General features: G+C 38.3%; 1 protein-coding gene across 2 annotated transcripts in view; it reads left to right on the top strand.

Moving 5' to 3' along the window:
* Positions 1-26721, top strand: part of LMO7 (LIM domain 7) — a 224550-nt gene that overhangs the window by 59308 nt on the left and 138521 nt on the right. For both annotated transcript variants that reach the window (XM_023186179.1, XM_023186159.2), the window contains exon 2: positions 16261-16331. In XM_023186179.1, the coding sequence (XP_023041947.1) occupies positions 16261-16331 (71 nt within the window). The remainder of the gene's footprint in view (positions 1-16260; positions 16332-26721) is intronic.

Genomic DNA, 26721 nt, shown 5'->3' with positions numbered 1-26721 from the left:
GCTGAATCTGTTCTCCTTTTCCTCCAGCTTTTCCATCTTCTGACTCCATGCTCTGTTCCAGGATGTAGGATAATCATTATTCTCTGTTGTGGAGGAAAATATTAGTTAATGCTGGGTTTCGGACTTCCCCTCTCCTGTCAAGGCATTTGTTAGGTCTTTCATTTCTTGCCAAAGGCTCAGAGTGTTTCTCCCCAGCGTACGTGCCATCTGTCTGCTCGGGGCCTCTTGTTTCTGCATGTGGCCGAGGAGCATGGGTGGCCTGGCCGAGAGGCAGTGAGGCTGGTTTGCTTTCTCAGCCTCTCCTCCTCTTCATGACTGCCTTCTGTGGGCATTGGGCAGCTCCCCTGTCTTGCTGTCTCTCACTGTACCTGAAGTCAATATCTTTTTCCTGATTTGTGCTCTTTAGTCTTTGAACCTGAGTTAAAACTTCTCTGTATGCCTTGAGCAGTGGTCTCTCTTTTAATCATTTTGCTTTTAGGAGACCTTAAAAAAAAAACAAAACTAATTACAAATACTGTCATACATTTTATACAGTGGGAGAATGCAGAAAAAAGATGTGTAAAACCTTTATGGAGTTTCCTGATCTCAATGAAGTTTCAATCTGGGACAGAAGAGAAGATGAGCAGATGATGATGACATAAGGCAGAATGGTGTAACTACTGAATTGGACTTAGAAAATCAGTGTCATAGAAGTTATGCAGGAGAAAGATTCCCTTTGGGACAGTCATGTTTGGGGCTGACGGGGGAGAGACGTCATTGGAGTTGTTAAGATGGAGAAATGAAGGCTCTGGGTTCTTTTGTCTAGGTAAAACCAAGGATTCAGGGGTGAGAATGAAGGGGCAAAAGGCCTCGAAGGTAGGTAGGAAGGCCTTCCTCTGCAGGCAGAATGGATCTCCGGAAGGCTTTGAGCAGTGTTTGTTTTTGTGAGGAAGACTGTTTCGATTTTTAAGGAATAATGCAGGCATTGAAGTGTTAGGGTAGTAGAGGAGATTAAGGCAGAACAATCCATAGGAGAATGTTGAGTGTCACATCTGCCAGAGAAGCCTAGAACCAGAGTGCAGAGAAGTACATGGATTTGGAGGGACAGAGAAGGTTCATTCTGATGTTGAGTCTGGGAAGTTGGGAGAATGTTGGTATCATGATTTCAACAGAGAAGTGAGATGTTGTAGTTGAGTCTTCAGTGAGAAGGGAGGTCTGTTTACATGCTGGGTATGACTTAAGATAAGGGCCCTCCAGGGGAAATGCTCACCTGGGAGCAGGAAATGTGAAGGGGGGAGAACCAGAGGACTGAGTTTGTCCTTGAATGAACAAAGTTGATAATGTTAGAGGAAGAGTACCTAGCAGTTAAGCTCAGGGAGAATCGAAAGAGGGAGTGGCTGACAAGTCAACCTTCACAGTTTCCAGGGTGAAGTAATCATCCTTGAGGAGCCTCCAGATTAACCCGTGCCCTGCTGCCTCCCACACACTCCAACACACCCCATGGCTCCTGTGTGAATCTTTCTCAGTTTCGCCTCAACATTCAGGCAAGGATCTTCAATTTGTTATGTTCAGTTGTCCACCCATATTAACTCCCTTCTGAGCTGTAGTTCTAGGCTAGAAGGCAGAGTCCATGTATAACCTATACTCATAAGCCTCAGAGAACCCAGCTTCATGAACTTCTTGGTTGTACCCTCTTGGAGAAGAGAAAGCCTCGAGGGTGTCGAGAGGAATCTTTGACCAAATCAAGGTGATTTATATATGTTTGGCTTCTGAACATTTTGTATGTCAGGATTTTTTTTTCTCCCAAAATGCACATCATTCCATTTTGGAATTTACTTTTATTTTTTATTTTGAGATGGAGTCTTTCTCAGTCGCCCAGGCTGGAGTGCAATGGCGTGATCTCAGCTCACTGCAACCTCCGCCTCCCGGGTTCATGGGATTCTCCTGCCTCAGCCTCTCGAGTAGCTGGCATGTGCTACCACACCCAGCTAATTTTTGTATTTTTGTATTTTTAATAGAGATGGGGTTTCACCATGTTGGCTAGGGTGGTCTCCATTTCTTGACCTTGTGATCTGCCTGCCTTGGCCTCCCAAAGTGTTGGGATTGCAGGTGTAAGCCACCGCTCCCAGCCTGGAATGTTTTTAATCCTAGAAAGTTGTTTCATGTTGTGGTCCCCAAAGCTACAACTAAACAGATTGTATACTTTAATGTACAAATTTTACCATGAAAAGTCTCAATCTATTTTAATGCTTCAAAACTAGTTTTGTAGAAATACATCATAAGCTCTTGTGTATTTAATAAAACTGACAGACTAGTGGTGTTATATAAAAATCTTCTTCATTTTCACCAACTATTACTTGATGATGTGTTTTAAACTTTGAAATGAGCTGTTTTTGTTGTACGTTTTATGTACCTAGATCTATCCATTGAAATAGGGGAAAACTGGGCCCAAGGCTGTTTAGACTGCTGCAGTATTCAGAATGTACCAGCAGGTGGTAGCAGAGAACAGAAACTGATTTCATGCCTGGTTTCCTTACATTTCCAGTGAAGAACCCAAGCTAGCCTGGCGCTGTGGCTCACGCCTGTAATCACAGCACTTTGGGAGGTCAAGGCGGGTGAATCACTAGGTCAGGAGGTTGAGACCAGCCTGGCCAATATGGTGAAACCCTGTCTCTACTAAAAATACAAAAATCAGCCGGGCATGGTGATACGCGCCTGTAGTCCCAGCTACTTGAGAGGCTAAGGCAGGAAAATTGCTTGAACCCCGGAGGCGGAGGTTGCAGTGAGTTGAGATTGCGCCATTGCACTCTAGCCTGGGCGACAGAGTGAGACTCCATCTCAAAAACAACAGCAACAAAAACAAAACAAAAAAACACAAAGAACTGAAGCATTTAAAGCTGTGAGATGAGATGATGATTTAGTACAAATTCTTTCGTGTAAGGAAATCAGGTCTCTGATTCTGCAAGTTGTTTGAGGAAAGCTGATTTCTCCACAATTCTGTCACTGGGAATGTAATTAACTCTCAATAGGGAGTTGGGGAATTCTACAAACCCATTTATTGTGGCCCTCTTTGTTATACCTTATGTATGTTTTCAGCTTTGAGACCATACAATTAAAGTGAATTATGGAAAAAGATAATAAATATACCTGAGAAAACCTTGTCCTGTGGAATTATTTAGATATAATGCAAAGATGATGACATACTTAAAAACAAGATAGATGCAAATACATGAAAGGAGGAAATATCAGAATTTCATATTAAAATATTTCTGGGTATAAGATAATGGGGGTAGAAATTCTACTTTGCAAATTAAGACCTATTCCTGAAGAAAAAAAATATAAATACTTATGAATATAATATAATATAATATAATTAATATAATATATGTTTTTAAGAGATAGGGTCTAGGTGTGTTGCTCAGGCTAGAGTGCAGTGGCTGGATCATAGCGTACTGCATCCTTGAACCTCCTGGGTTCAAGGAATCCTCCTGAATAGTTGGGGCTACAGACATGTGCCCCCTCACCTGGTTAATTTTTTTATTTTTTGTAGAGATGGCTTCTCACTATGTTGCTCAGGCTGGTCTGGAATTCCTGGCTTCAAGTGATCCTTCCACTTGGCTTCCCAAAGTGCTGGAATTACAGATGTGAACCATTTCATCTGGCCAAAATATGTTTAAGTGTTTTTTTTTTTTGTTTTTTTTTTTTTGCAGGGAGGGATAGGCATTTAGAGCACAGGAATCATTTAAATAGCTTAACTTTTGTTGAACTTTTGTGTAGGGGGCATGAGATGGTGCAAAAGGCCTTTGTGACTATCTTTTAAAAAGTTATCTTTATTGAGTTTAAACAAAATGCACAGCTGTCTAAGTGTACCGTTCAATGAATTTTTAAAAAAATTTATTGAGATATAATTCACATATACAATTATGAAAATTGAATTATACAATTCACTCTTTTAAAGTATATAATTCAGTGGCTTTTAATATATCCACAGAATTGCTGAGCCATCACCACATCTAATTTCAAAACATTTTCACCACCCTAAAAGAAAACATGTATCTATTAGCAGTCACTCTCCATTCTCTCTTTACCCTAGCCCCTGACAACTGTTAATCTGCTTTTTGTTTCTAGGATTACCTTATTCTGGACATTTCACATAAATAGAATAATACCATATTTGGTCTTTACCCTAATTAAGCCTAATGTTTTCAAGGTTAATTTATGTGATAATTTTCAAGGTTAATTTATGTGTATTAGTACAGTAGTGTTCCCTTATCAGGAAGTATGTTTCCTGATACAAGGAATGTGTTCTAAGACCCCCACCAGTAGGTGCCTGAAACTGAGGAAAGTACCAAAATTGACTGCTGTCGATTGGAACACATTTCTGTTCCTGTCTTCCACCCACAAATATAATGTCTTTTCCGTCTTAGCACCTATCATGCACTATGGCCATAAGTTTTACAGTTTGAAGTCTGACAACCAAAACTAGCATGAATTTCTTTCTCTCTCTTTACAATTTGAAATATAGAAGATTTTTTTTTTTTTTTTTTTTTTTTTTTTTTTTTACTGTAGTGTCAGGGGAACCAGCCCCCAATATTTCAATGTAGGTTCTTTTCTATTTTCCCTAAGCATCTGCTGGTCTGAGAAATAAAGAGAAAGAGTACAAAAGAAAGAAATTTTACAGCTGGGTCTCTGGGGGTGACATAGCATGTCAGCAGGTTCCATGATGCCCCCGAGTCACAAAACCAGCAAGTTTTTATTAGGGGTTTCAAAAGGGGAGGGGTGTACAAATAGGGTGTGGGTCACAGAGATCACATGCTTCAAAAGGCAATAAAATATCACAAGGCAAATGGGGGCAGAGCAAGATCACAAGACCAGGGTGAAATTAGAATTGCTGATGAGGTTTCATGTCCCACTGTGCACGCATTGTTATTGATAAACATCTTATGCTGGTCTGACTAGAATTCGCCAGGCTGGAATTTCCTAATCCTAGCAAGCCTGGGGGTGCTGTAGGAGACCAGGGCATATTTTATCCCTTATCTTCAACTGCATAAGACAGACACTCCCAGAGTGGCCATTTTAGAGGCCTACCCCTGGGAATGCATTCTTTTCCCAGGGCTATTCCTTGCTTAGAGAAAGAATTCAGTGATATTTCTCTGCAAGAAGAGAATTTGATTTTGCAAGAAGACAAATATGACTCTGTTCTGCTGGGCCCCGCAGGCAGTCATGCCTTATGGTTATCTCCCTTGTTCCCTGAAAATCACTGTTATCCTGTTTTTTTAGGATGCCCAGATTTCATATTGTTCAAACACACATGTTTTACAAACAATTTGTGCAGATAACGCAATCATCACGGGGTCCTGAGGTGACATACATCCTCAGCTTATGAAGACGACAGGATTAAGAGATTAAAGTGAAGAGAGGCGTAGGAAATTATGAGTATTGATTGGGAAAGTGATAAATGTCCACCAAATCTTCACAATTTATGTTCAGAGATTGCAGTAAAGACAGGTGTAAGAAATTATAAAAGTATTAATTTGGAGAACTAATAAATGTCCATGAAATCTTTATAATTTATGTTCTTCTGCTGTGGCTTCAGCTGGTCCCTCCATTTGGGTTCCCTGACTTCCCGCAACACTGTAGATCTTGGCAACCTCAGCATATGATTATTTTCCTTATTAAGTCAAGAACTTTCACCTTTTCACTTAAAGGGAGTACTTGATAGCTTCTGTTGGGCATTTCGGAATTGCCAGCATCACTACTCTTTGTGATTTGGCCCCCTTATTAGGTCAACCATGGGTGACTTGAACACAAACACTGTGGTCAACAGCCAATCTGCAAACCAAGAAGGCTGCTAAGTGAGTCATGGGCGGGCAGCACATGCAGTGTGAATATGCTGGACAAAGGGACTGTTCACAGCGGGGGGGGACACAGCAAAGTGGCTTGAGATTTCATCATGTTATGCAAAACAATGTGCAATTTAAAACTTAAGAATTGTTTATTTCTGAAATCTTCCATTTAATATTTCTGGACTGTGGTTGACTGTGGGTAACAAACTACAGAAAGTGGAACCATGGAGGTGGACCACTGTACTTCATTCCGGTAATTGCTGAATCATATTCCATTGTATAGTTATACCATGTTCTATGTATTCATTCATCAGCTCATGGATATTTGGGTAGTTTCCACTTCTTGGTTGTTATGAGCATTCATATACAAGTTTTTGTGTGGAGGGATGCTTTCATCTCACTTGGGTGTGCACTAGGAATAGATTGTAGTGATCTTTTTGCTTCTGGAAGGTTGACAGACGGGTTCCAGAAGGACTACATTGTTGTTGGCTTGCAGTGGGAATATATCAAGATTTATTGCAGGAATTCCTGTGTGACCGGGCATCTCAACTCCATTACTTAATACCAAACTTAAACTGGATAGTAAAGTATATCATAGGTAGCAGGGGCGTAACCATCAGTTTGAAGTTTTTATATGAAATAAGTAGTGACTCTTACCTGTGATAGAGATATACCATTTCCCAAAATGAATGTGTTCCCACAGCGGTGCCTCTCCTAGTAATTCACAGGGAGGTAAGTAGGTAATTGTTGAGACTTGCTAATGTGTGTGTGAAACATTTCTGCAAAAAATGATGCCATCTTTTTGCTCTTGAGAACCCCTTATTATATTAAGCATTTGAACTATACTTAAAATATCCTGATAGTGATTATTCACATCTACTTGTGCCTTGCGTGGTAGTTATTTTAAAAGTCCTTAATCTAGAAAAAAAAAATTTAAGGCTAGACTTTTTTCCCTTAGGATATTTTCCTTATTGTCTGCAACAACATAAATTGGAGTACAGACCTGTATTTATAGGCAAAATGCAATGTCCTCGTTAGAAGTGATTTTTGTGATTGTTAACATAATGAAGCATAGGCTGTAAAACTAGCACATTTTTTGTATGTGATGTTTTCAGTGAACTTACCTGGCCCCTAATAGGACTCAGATTTTCTTGGATTTTGATGGATTGATGAAACCTTGCACATAAATTGTCAGTCCTGGAACCAGTCTTCCTTCCTTTCTTCCCTGTTTTATTTAGTTTTTCTTCCAGTTGTATTTCATTTTTGGCTTGTTAATAATTGTGGTTTAGTAAAAATAACTTGAGACTGTAAGCTAAAAGTTGGCTATGGTCTAGGGAAGTGGGCTTCTTCTCCTGGACTAGAAATGTTTAAACTTATTCGTTTTTTCCCTCAAAATATTAGTGTAGCTGACATCTGGTTTAATGACGATTGAGTGAGAATTTTGAGTGTTTATAAAGACAGTTGGCTTTTAATTATCTGGGCACACAACCCGGAGCTTTGCATTTTGCTGGCTGTTTCCCTGCTTCTTCTTTCTGGCTCTGTGAAGACTTGTTGGCCTTCCCCAAGAGAAGGTGAAGTGGGAGGTGTAACTGAGCCCAGCCACTCTGAGATGAAAGTTGGGGTAGAGGGCAGAGGGGCAGGAGGAATGTTTAGACTTTTGACCACTATGAGACTTTTGGGTTCCATCTAGAATTCAGTGATCCGTGCAGTTCTGATTACCACTGTCCTGGAAGACTGCGAGTTGGCTTTGGTTTTGCTATCAAATGATATTAGTATTGGCAAAAATGGTCCTAGTATGCTCCAGAATATTATGTAGTACAATGCCAAATCTTAATAGAGATGAGTGACTTGAGAATTATGTCCCTTAAAGGAATGTTATTTGCTGAATATACAATATAAGTTAACCAAGAACATGCTGTAATTCAGTGGGTTAACCACATGTGCCATTTTGACTACAATTTCAAAACGGGGTTAGAATTTTAAAGAAGAATTTCCAAGAATTGCTTCATTTTACTTTTCATATTCCTAGTGCTATGCACCAATCAGGTATGTGTATAGCAGGTTGTCATTAAATGATTTTTGAATGAATGAATAAATGAATGCTTTCTTTGTATTTTAGTTAAAATTAAGACAGATTATTTAAATGGAAAGTTAAACTCTAACATACTCTTTAGCCTGGAAAAATTTTCATGTAGCAAATTAATAGTGGTGACAAGCTTTCAACTTTGAAGCTTTCATCCAACCATATACCCTTTCGAAAAGTATCACTAGAGGAATTCCGTATCACTTATGGAATTTATTGTAAAAATTTGATGTGTTTTGTGGAGTCATGGGGATCGTATAATAGTTGTTTCAAAAATGAAGTTTAATAAATGGAGTAAAGAGGGGTGTTTTTAATTGATCGACAGCTTTAGAGAAGGCATCCAGCTCCTCCATGTATACCAGCCTGGGGCTTCTTCCTGCAGAAACAATGCCCTGTGCTATCTCATTATAAGGTCATGATATGTGAACGCTTAGTTATCTCCTTGAATGAGAAATTATGGCAAACATGGCTCTTGGGAATTGTTTTATGATGTGGTTCGTCTGTACTACATCATAAACTTCCATGTACTCTTGTATGTTTTTATTCTTGAGCTACTGACGAAACTAGGATGGGTTCTCTCCTGTGCAGTAGAAGGCTACTTTAGGAAAGTGATATCAGGAACTGAGGAAGGTTCTTCCTCCAAAACACAACCAACTCCCTCATCACCCGCAACACACACCTGAAATTTAATCATCTGTTTGGTCTTTTTGTTTTTTTTTTTTGTTTTTTCTTCATATAAATTAGTAAATAACAACTATTTATAAGAAGAATAATTTGATTTAAAAGTGATGAGGGTGTGTAAACTGTATTTCAGCCAGTGAGAAGTTGGGTAAGAGCCTCCTGCTCTTGGGAGTGTGCAGTGTAGACTGGAATGCCTGGGGGAATAGGAGGTAGATCGCTAATTACAGTTTAGAGTTCCCTGAGTGCTTTCACAGACACTCTTATTTGATGCTCAATGCACTGATATATAGGGAACTACCTGCTGGCCTAGGTCTCAACTCCACTAACCTTGTTGTAGCTCAGTTTCCTCATGTGTAAACCAGGGGTAAGCGATGCTACCACATAGGGTTGCTAAAAGGATCCAGGCCCAAAGCAGACTGTGTGAGTGTTGGCCGACATAACTCGGGTTCCTGTTTTACACCTGAGGCCTTGAGAAGTTAGGAGACAGTTTTCATTACCCAAGGAGTCCAGTACTCCCATCTCAACTTCTCTGACTTCAGGTTCTGTGTGTGTGTGTGTGTGTGTGTGTGTGTGTGTGTGTGTCTGTGTGTACTGTGAGGACAGTTTAAAAAGGGCAAAACCCATCCTTTTGTGAAGAACTGGCTTCTCCGACATCATGAATGACTTTTTCAGGCATTCTATTCAGGGACAGGAAAGAGGTAGGAGATACTTATTCCATTTAAATTACGTTCTGTTTTTACCTAATGTGTTTATGGTAAGCCATAATCCTTGCATTCGTAAGTTTTTGGTATTTGTAACCAATGAGGTCTGGCAAAGCGGTTGCATCATAAATAATGATGTGACCATCTTATGGAATTTATTATAAAAATTTGATGTGTTTTGTGGAGTCATGGGGATCATATAATGGTGTTTCAAAAATGAAGTTTAATGAATGGAGTAAAGAGGGGTGTTTTTAATTGATCGACAGCTTTAGAGAAGGCATCCAGCTCCTCCATGTATACCAGCCTGGGGCTTCTTCCTGCAGAAACAATGTCCTGCTATCTCATTATAAGGTCATGATATGTGAACACTTAGTTATCTCCTTGAATGAGAAGTTATGGCAAACACGGCTCTTGGGAATTGTTTTATGATGTGGTTTGTCTGTACCACAGTGGTTTCTAATGTTAATGTTTGTTGGGATTTTTTTTCTCATTACTAATGTTGAAATGATTGGTGTAATGATGGTTTGTATCTTAAGTATCATGACCTAGTAGCTGATCTGTCCATTAGTAAGTAACTTAATTTGAAATCAACTGTGAGCCCAGTTGAAGCTCAGAGCCTAATTTTTGTCAGCAAACACCTCTCTCCAGCTTTGAACACAAGCTCAAACAATGTTTTTCTTTTTGCACAGTGGTTTGCACACAAATATGGTGGAGAGTGCTTTTGGGATTCTAGGCGCCTTTTAAATGGCTGCTTAACAGAAATGGAAAAAGTTAAAGGAGAGAAGTGCCTGCTGGCTCATAGTACAGGCATTTTGCTGATAACCAGTCTGGTATGAAGTGGTCTTCAAGAAGCTCCCAGAATGTTTGGGATTTAAGTCATGTGGATTATGCAATCAGAACTGGAACTCAGCGACAGAGCTTTGGGGAAACTTGTTGCTTACATTGGTGAGAAATCTTATCAAGCAAGAGGATTAAAATAAAACCATAAACAAAACTGTAAAGGGTGTGAAGATAATTCCCATTTGTTTAGGAAATGAATATACCTCATAGCAAAAGAAATGGTGTTTCTTGAAATTTATACACTTGGCAATTATTGCCTTAATATTTATCTGATAGATATTTTCTTCCATAGAACCTGCTTTTTAATAACTTCCTACCAAGGGCTTCTTCGGAGGCCACAGGTGGTAAGGCAGGTTTGGCAGAGGTGTTTGTGTGGAATATGCCCTCGGGAGGCTGCTCCGCCCTTCATATGCTCGGGTAGGCTAATTACAACCTCAGAGGAAGCCCCAACAGCCTCACACTTGGCCCAGTCACTTCCTAGCTTCTTTGCCACAGGGTGGCTGGAAGCACGAGCCTACACTGGGATATGTAGCCTTTTTTCCCAGAGGAGTCGAAATGTCTTCACAAGTCACTTGTGTACTGTGAAGTAGATAGGGCAAATATTAATTTCCCTTTTAAAATTAAGGGACTGAGTGGTGATTTAGAAGTGTGTCGTGTGAGATAGGTCCAGGATTAAACCTCAGTCGTTCTCTCCTAACGTGTATCTCCTCAGATTATTTTAGGTGGGGATGATTTTATTTAACTGCCTTAGGAAAATATGGAAAGGGACAAACAAGAAAGAGAAAAAAAAATTGTATAGAAGGCAGGGTGTGGCGTTTGATGACATAGTCATCACTCCTGTTTGTGTTGACTTTTGATAAGTGGGAAACACGTGGTCTCTATTTATGTGGTTTCTATGAATCACAGCAGCATTACGTGAAATGTGTCACACCTTAAATAACTTGCTAATGAGTAAGGTTCAAAATTATAGAAAAACTGAATGAGTAATTGTTAGATTAGAACTACTAGATAAACAGTTCTTCTAAAATACTGTAATTTCTTTCAGAATACAGAATTCTCAACATAAGAATGAATTCACATTTAAAGTGTGATTTATTCTTATTTTTAAACGACCTACTTTCACTGCATTTTGAGATGGTTTGTAGATTTATAACTTTTGCAATGTTGTCAGAACACAGAAAATAATTTGATAACTCAGTTTCTTCCTTTAAATAAAAGATGTTGCATCTGGCAAAACAGACATTTGTCTGCTAAGATGCAGCTTCTTACTTTCAGTCTACAGATGGATAGTAACAGGTGATAATAACAGCTAGCATTTGTGAGTGCTTCTCTTGAGTCAGGCAAGTGCTAAGTGTTTCATGCGTATTATCTCATTTAATCCTCACCACAACCCTGTGAGATAGGTACATCTCCATTTCACACATGGGATCACTAAGATGTTACATAGCTTGTTCAGAATTGCAGGCAGGTAGAAAGTGGCAGAGCAGGGCTTTCAACTCAGGCATCCTAGTTCCAGAGCCCCTACTTGGCCTCAACAGGCCACCATTGACATCATGTTGTGACTTAAGGTAAGTAGCTGAGGCAGCCTCTGTAGACCTAATAGTCCTGCTGTAAAATTGTGCTTTCTTCTTTTGGTTTTAAACTCATAAAAATTTTTGTTTTGTTTTAGAGGGAGTCTTAGTGAGTTTACAATTGTATGGTGTAAGAGTTGCTAATTAAAAACTTAATTAGATTTTTCGACTTATTGAGGTTGGAGTAGCTAGTATGTGCAGTATGAATGTTTTATAATGTTCATGAAAATGCCCACAAAACTGGTAAAACATTTAAAGAGAATTTATCTTATACTGAAGTTTAGAGTATTATATTTTTATTCTCTTTCTCTCTCTCACCTACACCCATACACACACACAGTCATTATGTGTTAACACATCTTTTTATCCAGGAAAATTGGATAAAAAGATTAATTGAACTTTTTTATTTACTGATCTACCTTCTATACCCTTAACAGAGGAGGATTATTTTTGAAGGTGTATTATATGGTAAAATACTCTAATTTAAAAATTTCTTTCTTTTTTTTTTTTTTTTTTTTTTTGAGGCGGAGTCTCGCTCTGCAGCCCAGGCTGGAGTGCAGTGGCCGGATCTCAGCTCACTGCAAGCTCCGCCTCCCGGGTTCACGCCATTCTCCTGCCTCAGCCTCCCAAGTAGCTGGGACTACAGGCGCCTGCCATCTCGCCCAGCTAGTTTTTTGTATTTTTTAGTAGAGACGGGGTTTCACCTGGTTAGCCAGGATGGTCTCGATCTGCTGACCTCGTGATCCGCCCGTCTCGGCCTCCCAAAGTGCTGGGATTACAGGCTTGAGCCACCGCGCCCGTAAATAGATTGAAGATAATTTATTTTTCTTAGCCTATAAATACTTTGGAGTCTAATGTAGTTGAGTTACTCTTTTACTGAGTACTTATAAAATGCTGTTGGTTTTTGGTGTCTGTTTCATGTGGGTGGTTCTGTAACTTTCTAGAAAGTTAAATGTTCTGAGCCTCGAATTTCATCCTGGTGAAATGGACATAATAGGATTATTAAATTTAAGGATTATGTGGATTGCATAGATAATGAGAAAAATTACCTAGGACAAAAACTGGTGTCAGCTTCTTCTATTCTTTGTTCCTTTAGGTACAGGAGATTTAGTAAATTCACCTAAATCTGATTGGTTTTGACTTCTTTTAAATGTTGTTCTTTTATATTAATAAATTTATATGTAAATTTATTTTTTATAAATTTATATATTAACACCTGTAGTCTTTAAAGAATATAAACAAAAATTAATATTAAAAATAAGTGTAATTCTACAACTTAGAAATAATTACTGTTAGTATATTTATTCCATGTTTACTTGTGATACATTCTTAGAGAGTTACAGAAAGTGGGATTATACGCCACGTATTTTTCATAAATTGCTTTTTAAATAAGTATTCTTTACAAGTAATATATCCACTTTTATGACATGAATTTCAATTTCATGTCATTTTCTGTTTTATGGCTGTATCATAATGTAATCAATTTCTTATTGCTGGGCATTCAGGGTATTTGTAATTGTTGCTATTTATTCTACAGACTGCTGTGAAACAGTTCTGTTCTGTGTGCTTGTCCTGTTGTCCTAGTATAAATTCCTAGATCCTGCACCTGGGAGAATATGCATATTTAAAACTTCTGATATATATCACAAATTACCTTCTAGTATTGTGGTATCATTTTATCTTACCTTCAGTGGTGTACAGGGCATGCCAGATTGCCATGTTCTCAAAATATAAGCTATTATATAAAACCTTCATTTAGTTTTTATATTGTCTTTTAAAAAACTATAAATACTGTGCAAATGGAATCTGGTCTTTTATCATCATTATTTAGATTTTGGAAAGTACATAAGTACAAGAGTACATCAATATTTGGATATATGAGGGGATCTGAAGTCTACTACACATGATCTGGCCTTTCTGTTGTCTTTTTGGGGGAGATGAACCATTATGGATAGTTGGGTTTTCTAAATAGCTTTGAATATTCCATTTTTCCCACTTTGTTAAAGGATATTCTAAATATAACTAACTCAGCCATGTCTATATGATGCAGAGGTGTGTTTCTGAGGATTAATTACTGGAGTATTGTTAGAGTTGTAACTTCAGGGTCAATGCACGTAAGGAGGTTTGGCATGTGCTGTTAAACCACCCTCAAAAACTTGATTGCACATTTCAGCCACTACAAACTGATAAGCAGGTAATATTTTCCCTGCTTCAGATGAGCAGATTGGAGTGCAGAGAAGTTATGTAACTTGCTTAAGATCACACAGTTATTAGGTAGTGAATGTGGAATTTGAACTTACTTTGTTTTGGTCAGACTTCAGTTCTTTTTCTTTCCATTTTGCCACTTGCTACACGCTGCCCTCTTGATTGGCCCTTTCATTGCTGTTGACTGTCATTCTTCACTGCTATCCAATGTCTGCAGGACACAGCCTTTCTTTCTTCTAAATCACTGCTTTGAATCTATATTGATTTGGGAATATAATTGCCAGATTGTAGTAAGTGTCAGTGGCTCTGAGGGGCTTTGCTATGACTAGAGAAAATGGGTTTTAACATCTGTGTTGGATGTTTCTGGGCCTATTTCATGGTTTTTGGCTTTGCATGGGAGTTTCCAGATGAATGACATGTTACAACGTTTTCTGTAGCTGAGATCTGCACTCCCCTTGAGTTTGTTTTGGAACAATTTGGGGAAAATTCAAAATAGTTTGTGTTGCACAGGTTGGTGGGATAATCCAGGGTCCTCTCAGAGTTATTTTCAGAAGAATGTGTCATTCTCTTTGTTTAACTGTGGTTTAAACATTATGTTTTTCTCGTTTGTTTGTTTGTTTATTTATTTATTTATTTATATTTTTTATTTCTTTGAGATGGAGTCTCGCTCTGTCACCCAGGCTGGAGTGCAGTTGCCCCATCTCAGCTCACTGCAAGCTCCGCCTCCTGGGTTCACGCCATTCTCCTGCCTCAGCATCCTGGGTAGCTGGAACTAAGGCGCCCGCCACCACGCCTGCCGAATTTTTTGTATTTTTAGCAGAGATTGGGTTTCACCGTGTTAGCCAGGATGGTCTCGATCTCCTGACCTTGTGATCCGCCCACCTCAGCCTCCCAAAGTGCTGGGATTACAGGCGTGAGCCACCGCGCCCGGACTAAACATTATGTTTTTCTTATGAGGCTGTGGACTCCTTGAGGGAAGAGCTGCCTGCCTTTAAAACATTTTTTTTTTTCCAGTAAATTCCTACCCAGCATTCAGGTAGTGCCTGTAACAGACACTCAGCCTTTGTTTAAGTAAAGCAGCAGTGCAGCCCTTCTGTAGATTAATGCCAAGTACAAGAAGGATCTACCTCTTCCTGTTGCCTCCTGGCCCAGGCTCCTGTCCAAATGTATAGACCAACTTCTGAGAAACACAACCATTATTTTGTCAGTTAACAGATACCATGTCTAGCTGCAGCAATGTTGGGTACTGTGGAGAGATGCAGAATGAAGACACACAGGGATTTTAGGGGGACTGTGAAGCTAGCAGCAGTGAGGTCAGCTAGCGGATGGTGGTAAAGGTCCCTTCATTGAGCCCTGGAGCCAACCTGGGATTTAAGATTGGTGACTTTCCAGTTCAGGATATCAGAAATGTATTTCTTTCTGAAGTGGCAGGTGGAGCAAGGACTACTCCTGCTCTTAGGTGGTGGCTGCATCTCCAGGACAGCTGATGTCACTGCCATTGGTCCCTGCCCTCCGCTCGAGCTGGGACTCAGTCCCAAGGGTTGTACTTAGAGCAGCTGTTCCCCACTGTGACCTTCATTTTCTCTGCTACTATTTCCCTTGTGGAATCCCCTTTTCTATCCCAACCACCTCCCGCTTTAGAGAGAGAATCTAGATATTTTCCTAGAGTTTTCACCAACATTATTGGTGGTGGTAACTGCAGGTGCCTGTTCCTCTGTAATTCCTTAAGTTGGGAATTGTCTCTTTAAAATATTCACCATCTCACCTTGCTTTCTATTTGTTCTCTGCGCCCAGGATTTAATAGTCTTCTCCCTAGGATATTTCAATAAATGGTTCTTTACATCAATTAGGACAATTTCATAAATAATTTCAAGAAGTGTCATGCCCTCTGCTGTTTTGCTTTGTAATGAAATTTAAGGAATATAAAGATGGAATTGAAATGAAAGATTTGTGTATTCGGTGTAGCTGGTATTTTGAGTTTCTGTCTTAAACTTTTTATTCACTCTTATTAGAATAGATCACCCATAGGTTTTTAAAAAATATATAAAATATGTTGAAAATTTAGTTTAGCTCTTAACTTTCATGTATCATCCAATAAAATGATTATATTACCAAAAACACTCATTGTGATTTGTTCCTGCATATATTTTCATACTAAAATGGTTAAACTATCTCTTTGTAACATAAAACAAACAGTACATATTACTATAAGGAACGGATTATAGGATATAACAATCTATATATGCAAATCCTTCAAGTATAACATTAAATGCATATTAATTAATCTAATACTGAATTTGACTTGTGTGTTATCCCTGCTTAAGAGAAAATTGACACCCAAACCTGTCTTTCAGGCAGTGACAGAGAAGAATTTTGAAACAAAAGATTTTCGAGCCTCTCTAGAAAACGGTGTTCTGCTGTGTGAGTAAGTATTTAAAGTATCTAAAAAATAATTCAAAAGCAAAGATGTGTGTGTGTGTGTGTGTGTGTGTGTGTGAGTGATGAGGTGTTTGTCTTCTCCCATGGCCACCGTAGTCACAGATGTGTGTTCTTGGTCACTGGTGAGATTTGATCCCTGCAAATTGATACCACAGTACGAGACAGTAGGAAGAAGGGGTTATCAGTCTCTGTATCTAAAGACAGCACTGGTAAAATATATATTATTTTTAATTAGTAAACAAGAAAGATTCTATTGCATGGTGGACCAGTAGGGGGTGGGTGATTGAGAAGGAAGCCTTATGACGTTTTACCATCGATCTCTTAGTCTGAATATTCTAATGGGTAGAATTGCCTGGTTTAGAAGTTAATACACAAAATCTTTGCTTCATCAATAAATCATGATGATTGGAGTGGTAGATTTTTCTTTTCAGCTTTAAGTGGAGTAGTCATTACATTACCAAAATCAGTTTGAGTTATGGACCATTCATTCAATGAAGATACCATTGAGAACAACACCCCAGACTTCGCTTACAAAGAAGTAAAATAGGCTAGTACCATGATTGATGGTATAAGGCCTGCATTGTATGTGTAGTGTAATATTTTGCTCCCCAATGGATGCATAGTACAGTTAGCCAAGTATGTGACCTTTGGGAATAAGGGAGAGGCAGGCCTGTGAGGCATGAGGATGAAATCCTGGGTGAAGATAGAGGTTGCAGAAGTGAGCAAATAAATTCTAAGAATGTACTTGAATACTCACCCGCATTTTTGAAAGCACTTAATTATTTCATTCTAGACACTTATCGCACAAGTGTTTGTGCTATCTGTCCACATGTAGGCAGTGAGAGTGTATGCACTAGTACTTAGAGATTTTGATTATCCTTTTGAAGGAGTTGTTTGCAGCAAAAGGTCTGGAGTCAAAGGGCCTAGGTTAGATTTCTCACTCCATTACTTTTGGACCTTTGAATAAGTGACTTCACATCTTTGAACATTTGACCAAGTGACTTAACATTTGAGCCTTATTTTCTCATCCGTAAAGTGGAGATCAAGGTACCTGATGTGCCTAATTCACAGAGTTGCTGAGTTCAACAATATATATTTTAAGGTTTTTATAAACTATCAAACTTTGTATATGTACAAGTTGTTGCTAGATGATGGGCATGTAAATAACAGTCTCTATCTTGTCAGCTCTGTTGACAGGTGTTCAAACTTCTTTGTGTTAGGGTGATATTATTTATTTGTTCCATATGAAGTTGCTGATATTTAACCATTTGTGACCTACAGAAGTGTCAATTTCATGTGGTTTCCCCTAATGTATAGGTGACCTGTATAGGACAGATATGTGTATAAGGGCCAGGAATAAAGTTTAAAGTGTGTTTCTTGTGATCTTCCAATGTCACATTCATTGGAACGTGAATAATGTTTCAGTTAGTTTGACAATGAGTCAAATAGTGTTTAAACTAATTTAAGTAGACCACATAGCCCAAATGGTCACTAAAGGGAAGTTGTTTTATCTTAATCTGAAAACTGTATGATTTAAATGTATTCTAGTAATGTTTAGAAGATGGAGGGTAAACAATGCCTGTTAGAAAGAGCTATGTGACCTGCAAACTACTTTAGTTGTTATTTAAATGTTTGCAATAAAAAAAAAAAAGCCATCAACCGTACACCCCACAAGTCTGAATAGGAATTGGGTGGGTTTGTGCCTACAAGGAAGTGTGTCTATGAAGCATGGAATCTTTCTAGATTTACAAAAGCATATATCTCAAATATATGATCTTTTCAAAGAAGTAACTTTGTAGGTTATATATTTCCAGTAATGAACTATTGCCCATAATATTTTAGGGGTCCCACTTTTGGGGCATTGACCCCACAAATAGGTCATTAAACATGTTTGATAGTGACACCCAGGTTTTGACTTAAAATGCACCTTATGCACCAGCCTGGGCTCTGAATGATTAGAAGTGATTTCCAAAAGCTATACCGAGCCTGAAAAGATCAGCGTAGTGTGACTAGGGAGGATATTCAGAGTTGATGAAAAACTATTGTGAGCACAGGCAGTACAGGCTAGAAGAAATATGTAATTTCTACCTTAATGGCAATAGCAAACATTTGGACGAATGTTTAGAGATATATTAGTTTTTTAAAAAGTCACTTTAATTCTCAGACTTCCAAAGCTCATTCTAATACTGCTTTCTAATTGGAATAACACCAGTTTGGAGTTTTGTGCATTGTCACATAAGTCTAATCAATCTCTTAGTACCCAGTATTCTTTAAATTAATGTTTCCCAAAAGTAGCTTCAGTAAATCTGAAGCCATGGTAATCAGCAATTGTAATTTACTGTGGGACACCAAAGTACTGCATAATATTTTTATTAAAAATATTTCTGTAAATTGTGAATCACATTGTTTATAGCCACTGGTTAATGACGACACATTCATCTAAAAGCTGTGGTGTTAACGAATAAAAAGTCCAGATAACTATATTTAGTATGAAACCTGTAACTGAGGAAAGCCTGGCTGGTTGCACTCTGAAATGATTAAGCAGGCACTGCTGTTTGTGGCTACATCCACCTGCGTTATATATAATGCCTGAGAGGAAAACAAAGTCAGCTGTTCAGAGGTCTGGTATTACAAGCCCTGACTTTTTAATTAATGGTAAATATAGTAAGCTCTCTGTCTTTGAGGATATTTTACCCGCTAGGGATCCCAAGTTTTAGCTGAAATATGATTAGGATATTTTTAAAACCTGAATTCATTTTCGTACAGGAGAAGACTGACTTCTGTCGGGCTCACTGCCAGAATCATATTTCTTGTGACATACAAGTTCTGCTTGTTGCCTGTTAGAAACCTCTAGGCATTCTCATTCATTACCACCATTAAATAGTTTTCTTAATATTTAATCCAGTAATCTCAGCAGTTTTTAAAAAAATCCATTAGTGGTACTCTTTTCTTTTGAACTGGTGTTCTGAAATATCAAAGTCAAAAGTTCGAATAGCTTATTATAGCTTTCACTCAACTGGAAGTGTACTGACATTTCAGATAGTCTAAAGTGGGGATAAACCGTGCACTGTGGTTTCAGACAGGATATACATTTGAGTAATGAGGATAGTTATGTGTGTTCATTGCCTTTTAATCTGATTGACTATTGAAGTTAGTATCTTCATATTAGTCATTTTAGTGTTGTTTAGTTTGACTGTGGCATCTAGTGAGTTGGGGGATAAAGAATACTCCCTTGATGAAAGTCTATGACTTTAGTCTCTCTTGGTTTTACTAAACAGTGAGATGGGAACACTGTCTGATATTTTTGCTTTTCTAATTAATAAAAGGGTTGACAAGTGTTTATAAGGTGATTTTAGCTCCTTGTTATAATTTGCTATGAATTTTATTAGTAGTGTTCATTAATCTTTCTTCAGTATTTCTTAGTGCTCATGTAGACTGCCTTATTATATATATTTTAAAAATATGAAAGATGTATCACTTGATCAATGTCCATGATCTTGTTTTGCTCTGGGTTGTAGCAGAATTACTCCTCTTTTCTAAACATATTCGGTTGAGACATAAACAGCTAATGATATCAGTAATTTCCCAGTTACTCATCTTATGATGACAATCTTAGAAATATTCAAATGAAAACACTTTTTTTTTTTTTTCTCTCTGATGAAGATTTGCTTGACGATAGTCTGATTGGGTGTGTCACTGGTTAGTCAGTCTGTACCTCCCATCCCTGGAATGATCCCAAGTCTCTGCCAGTCAGCCATGCATCAGAAGTTTATGCCTTTTTGAACACATGACTCACAGTAAGAACACTCTTCCTGGCCAGGTGCCATGGCTCACTCCTGTAATCCCTGAACTTTGGGAGGCCAAGGCGGGCGGATCACGAGGTCAGGAGATTGAGACCATTCTGGCTAACATGGTGAAACCCCGTCTTTACTAAACATACAAAAAATTAGCCAGGCGTGGTGGCGGGTGCCTGTAGTCCCAGCTACTTGGGAGGTTGAGGCAGGAGAATGGCGTGAACCTGGGAGGTGGAGCTTGCAGTGAGCCAAAATTGTACCACTGCACTCCAGCCTGGATGACAGCAAGACTCTGTCTCTAACAAACAAACAAACAAACAAACAAACAAAACAAAACTCTAACTGTCGCCAGGTCTTCTTTTCCCTTTCTTGTAGCTTGGAAAGACAGGAGCAAGATATTCACCCCTATCGGTGTTTCTGTTTGTATCAGCCATGTGACCACAACACTATCTGCCTAAAAATACTGTAATAGTTTATTAAAGATATATAGATATGCATATTCAATAGAAAAATAATATTTTTTTATTTTTACAAATACGACTGTTTGCTGTGGGACACTCAGATGATCATTTTAAGTCATTGGGTAAGATAGAAAACCTTGTCACTTTGTCATTCCAGCCAAGAGAGCTCTATCTTTTTTGTTGGAGTTGGAGATCTCCACCCATACATACAGTGCCGGTGACATGGGTAGGCCCCCTGGGGCTTCCATGCAGTGCTCCATGGGAAGCCCAGAGGCTTTCATGTAGTGGGAAAGGCTTTTATTCTTAGAGGTGTTTCTGGTTTTGAATTTCCTGAGGAGGACAGTTGCTTACATACAGCATTCCAGCATGCCAACACTATTTATTGACCCTGATCTGTTTTTATAGCCTTTTGAAATTTAGTGAAAACTGTTTTTCTTCATTTTCAAGTAATATAAGCTTTGAAGTTTCCATGTTACATGATAGCCCAGCAATAGGCAAACAATGGTGCAGGAGTTCAAGTTCATAAAAATGAATATAAAAATTTTAATCTGTTTTCACTTAATGGCAGTATTTTATGGTTGATATTTACATGCCTTCTTTTTAAGCATCATGGTTCATTTCACCTGTGATGTAATATCTATATCTAGCAAAAACACGATTTTTTGTTTCAAAGAAAGAGTATGTCAAGATGAAAGTCAGCTTGGCAAACATCAACTTAAAACTTCACTTCAGTTATGGTAGACACACTCTAAGGACTCATTTGAAGTTTTGCAGAAGTTTTTTAATATTGTGGCCTCAAAGTTGAGGGTTGAGATCCCAGAGGGAGACAGATAATATCACTTTCATTTACCTGAGGGATTGAGAGGAATTTAGTAACGTTACTTCATAGTTAAATAGTACAGGAAGCCGGATCCCCCCGTTAGATTCCTTTTGCTTTCTGTTGTTTTTGTTTTGAAGACTTTTTAAATGAACAGTTTTGAGTTCACAGAAAAACTGAGTGAAAGGAACAGAAAGATCCCATATTCTCCATGACCCCACTCATGCACAGCCTCCCCCATTATCAACATCCCCCATCAGAGGGGTACATTGGTTACAAATGATGGACCTACATTGACACATCATCATCGCCCAGAGTCTATCATTTACGTTACAGTTCATTCTAGGTGTTGTACGTTCTGTAGTTTTGGACACATGTATAATGACATGTACCCATCATTATAATATCATCCAGAATTGTTTCACTGCTGTAGAAATCCTCGGCGCTCCTCCTGTTCATCCCTCCCTTACCTGTAACCCCTGGCAACCACTGATCTTTACTGTCTGTATGGTTTTGCCTTTTCCAGAATGTCACATAGTTGGAATCATACAGTGCATAGCCTTTTCAGATTGGCTTCTTTAACTGAGTAATATGCACTTTCTTCCATATCTTTTTATGGTTTGATAGCTCATGTCTCTCTCTCTCTTTTTTTTTTTTTTGAGATGAAGTCTGGCTCTTGTCCCCCAGGCTGGAGTGCAATGGTGCGATCTCTGCTCTTCACAACCTCCGCCTCCCGAGTTCAAGTGATTCTCCTGCCTCAGCCTCTCGAGTAGCTGGGACTATAGGCAGGCACCACCACGCCCGGCTAATTTTTGTATTCTTAGTAGAGACGGGGTTTCACCATGTTGGCCAGGCTGATCTCGAAATCCTGACCTCAAGTGATCTGCACCCCTCAGCCTCCCAAAGTGCTGGGATTACAGGTGTGAGCCACTGCACCCGGCCAGCTTATGTCTCTCCTGTGCTGAATAACATTCTGCTGTCTGGAGGTTGCACAGTTTGTTTATTCATTCATCAAATGAAGGCCATCTTGGTTGCTTCCCAGTTTTGACAATTATGAATAAAACTGCTATAAACATCCATGATGTTTGGCCCTGTGTCCCATCCAAATCTCATGTCAAATTGTAATTCCCAGTGTTGGGGGAGGGACCTGGTGGGAGGTGATTAGATCACGGGGGCGGGTTTCCCCCATGCTGTTCTCGTGATAGAGACCTGATGTTTTAAAAGTGGGTGGCACTTCCCCCTTCACGTGCTGTCTCTCTTTCTCTGCCACAGTAAGACCCGCTTGCTTCCCCTTTGCCTTCCGCCATGCTTGTAAATTTCCTGAGGCCTCCCAGTCATGCCTCCTGTTAAGCCTGTGGAATTGTGAGTTAATTAAACCTATTTTCTTCATAAATTATCTAGTCTCAAGTAGTTCTTAATAGCAGTGTGAGAATGGACTAATACAATCCATGTGCAATTTTTTGTGTAAATGTAAATTTTTAGCTTCTTTTGGTAAATACCAAGGGACATGATTGCAGCATCATATGGTAAGAGTATATTTAGTTTTGTAAGAAACTGCCAGACTCTTTCAAAATCTCTGTACCATTTTGCATTTCTACCAGCAGAGAATGAGAGTTTTTGTTGTTCCATGTCCTTGTCAGCATTTGGTGTTGTCTGTGTTCTGAATTTTGACCATTCTAATAAATGTGTAGTGGTATCTCATTGTTTTAATTTGCTGTTAACATATGATGTGGAGCATCTTTTCATATGATTGTCATCTGCGTGTCTTCCTTAGTGAGGTGTCTGTTAAGGTCTTTGGCCCATTTTTTAATCAGATTTTCTTATTGTTGACTTTTTAAGAGTTCCTTGTATATTTTAGATAAGAGTCCCTTTTCAGATATGTTTTTTACAAATATTTTCTCTCAGTCTGTGGCTTGTCTTTTTATTCCCTTGACAATATCTTTCACAAAGCAGATATTTTTAATTTTAATGAAGTCCAGTGTGTCAATTCTTTTTTATGAATTGTGCTTTTTGTGTCATATCTAAAAAGTCACTGTCAAACCTAAAGTCTCTAGACTTCCCCCTGTCTTTTCTTCTAGGAGTTTTAATAGCTTTTGGTTTTATATTTAGTTCTGTGATCCACTTTGAGTTCATTGTTGTGAAGGGTATAAGGTCTGTGTCTACACGCCGTTTGCCTTTGATGTGACATTGGGAAATTTTCTACTACTCAGTGAAATCCATTAGTGCTGTAATTATTGAGGGTCTCAGAATAAGAGGTATCTGCTCTGAGACTACTCAAGCTTTGCTAGACTTCAGGATGCTTCAAACAGAATGGTGAGGCTATATGATAAAGTTCCATCATAAGAAAGTGATGACTATAAATATTGGTACTGACATTGTGGTTTCACACACTTTCCCATTTTAGCATTTACTGTTAACTTTTATTGTGTATTGTAGGTAATTCAGCAGTATTCAAAATTACTACCATAGAAATTCTAGGAATTAAACTTCCATCAATTTTACTAGCAATCTTTGAAAAGATTAGAGTGATCATAAATATTTATATTGAATGCTTTTAGACTTTTAAATTATATATGCTGGTTATTTTACCCATAGAAATATGATTACTTATTTTAAAATATTGCAGCTTATGAATTTAAATAAAAGTTAATAAAATTTTAGTAAGGCATTTACTTAATTAAGATAACCAGTCCAAGTTAGTATGTCTGATAGTTCACTCTTTTGATCAATGTTGACAATAAGTGGAGAATATCAAGGTTTGACTTCTCTGGAAACAAAAAAATACTAGGGAGGGGTGTTGTTGGTAAAAGCAAAAAATTTCTAGCATTTGAAAGCAGAGGTAAAATGTTTAAAAATTTCTTTATAAAGAAGATAGAGATTTTGAATGATTTGTTTCATATTTCACAGAAATATTTCTGCATTAAAAACTGGGCAGTGGATTTTAGTAAATATTTGTAAAGCACCTATGAAATGCCAGGTTTTTTTGCTAAGTGCTAGGCGATGCTGTTTGGAAAGGGAGAGGGTTGTCTGTGCCTCTAGTAGCTGGACTGTCTGTTTGCTCTGCTGCCGATCCCAGCACATTGCCATATTTAGTGCACATTAAAATGCTTAATAAGCACAATTTGTGTTTAGAGGAAAAGCAAGCAAATGCATTAATACCATATAGTGGATAAAACAAAAATCATTGTTTAAGATAGGCACATAGACCAATAGAACAAAATAGAGAACCCAGAAATAAAGCCAACTGCTTACAGCCAACTGCTCTTCCACAAAGCAAACTAAAACATGAAGTGGGGAAAGGACACCCTATTCAACAAATGGTGCTGGGACAATTGGAAGCCACATGTAGAAGAATGAAATTGGATCCTCATCTCTCACCTTATACAAAACTCAACCCAAGATGGATCAAATACTTAAATCTAAGTCCTGAGACCATAAAGATTCTGGAAGATAACATTGAAAAAACCCTTGTAGATATTGGCTTAGGCAAAGACTTCATTACCAAGAACCCAAAAGCAAATCTAACAAAGATAAATAGATGGGACTTAATTAAATTAAAAAAAAACTTCTGCACAGCAAAAGAAATAATCAGCAGAGTAAACAGACAACCCACAGAGTGGGAGAAAATCTTCACAATCTATACATCTGACAAAGGACTGATATCTATAATCTACAAGGAGCTCAAACAAGTCGGCAAGAAAATAACAATCCCATCAAAAGTGGGCTAAGGACATAAATAGACAGTTCTCAAAAGAAGACACACAAATGGCTAAAAAGCATATAGAAAAATAAGGCAACATCACTAATAATCAGGGAAATGCAAATTAAAACCACAATGTAATGCCACCTCACTCCTGCAAGAGTGACCATAATCAAAAAATAAAAAAAGAATTGTTGTGGATGCAGTGAAAAGGGAACAGTTTTACACTGCTGGTGGGAATGTAAACTAGTACAGCCACTATGGAAAACAGTGTGGAAATTCCTTAAAGAACTAAAAGTAGATCTACCATTACTAGGTATCTACCAGAGGAAAATAAGTCATTATATGAAAAAGATACTTGCACACCCATGTTTATAGTAGCACAATTTGCAATTGCAAGAATATGGAACCAGCCCAAATGCCCATCAATCAATGAGTGGATAAAGAAAATGTGGTGTATATATACATATACCTTGGAATACTACTCAGTCATAAAAAGGAACAAAATGGCATTTGTAGCAACCTGGATGGAATGAGAGACCATTATTCTAAGTGAAGTAACTCAGGAATGAAAAACCAAACATCATATGTTCTCACTCATAAGTGGGAGCTAAGCTACGAGGATGCAAAGGCATAAGAATCATACATTGGACTTTGGGGACTTGGGGGAAAGAGTGGGGGTGGTGAGGGATGAAAGACTGCATACATATTGCATACAGTGTACACTCCTCAAGTAATGGGTGCACCAAAATCTTAGAAATCACTACTGAAGAATTTATTCATGTAACTAAACACCAGCTATTCCCCCAAAATCTGCCAAAATAAAATAAAAGACATTGCTCTTCAATTTGTGAACAACATGTAATACTTTTATTATATCTTCAAAAATTTAGTTACTAATAGAAGTTTGATAATGTGAGGATATATATTTAGAAAATGCATGTGACAGAAAGATATTATAAATATGTATGCGTGAATGACTAATAAAATAATTCGCAGGTTAAAAAGTTCATTCAGTGTATTGATATGTTGTTCCATGTCATCTTCCTTGTTCACTGTGAAAATCTTTGGAAATAGGAGCTCAAAAGGTGTCCATAAACTTTGTACCTCAACTGAAAAGCTTTCTGATAAAGGGAAAAATGAGATTGGGCATTTAGAACTAGTTTCTGGACACTATTAGAAATAGAGCTTCAAATTCTAGTTCTCACTAGAGCTTTTATAACTGAGCCAGACATTATATTGAGCTTTATGTACAGTTTTCTGAATTTCCTCTCTGAGTTATGTTTAAAGTGGGTTATATTCACTGACAAGGCTTTTGAACAGAGCCAGCTCTCTATTATCTGTCATCGTGCAACTCCTTTGAAGGGAGTCGGCAGTTTGTTTGAGGGTGAGGGAGGGGAGTAAGAAGAAAAAGGAGGAGGCAACTTGAGAGATGTCTTAGTCTGTTTGGGCTGCTGCTATATCAAGATACCATAAATTAGGTAGTTTATAAACAATAGAAATTTGTTTATCACAGTTCTGGAGGCTGGGAAGTCTAAGATCAAGACACTGGCATATTTGGCATGTAGTGAGGACCCGCTTCCTTCATAGACAGACTTCTCACT

This window comes from Piliocolobus tephrosceles, chromosome X, assembly GCF_002776525.5.
Source record: "Piliocolobus tephrosceles isolate RC106 chromosome X, ASM277652v3, whole genome shotgun sequence".
Classification (NCBI taxonomy): Eukaryota; Metazoa; Chordata; class Mammalia; order Primates; family Cercopithecidae; genus Piliocolobus; species Piliocolobus tephrosceles.
Note: the sequence above shows the minus strand (reverse complement) of the source record. Positions and strands in the feature narration are given on the sequence as shown.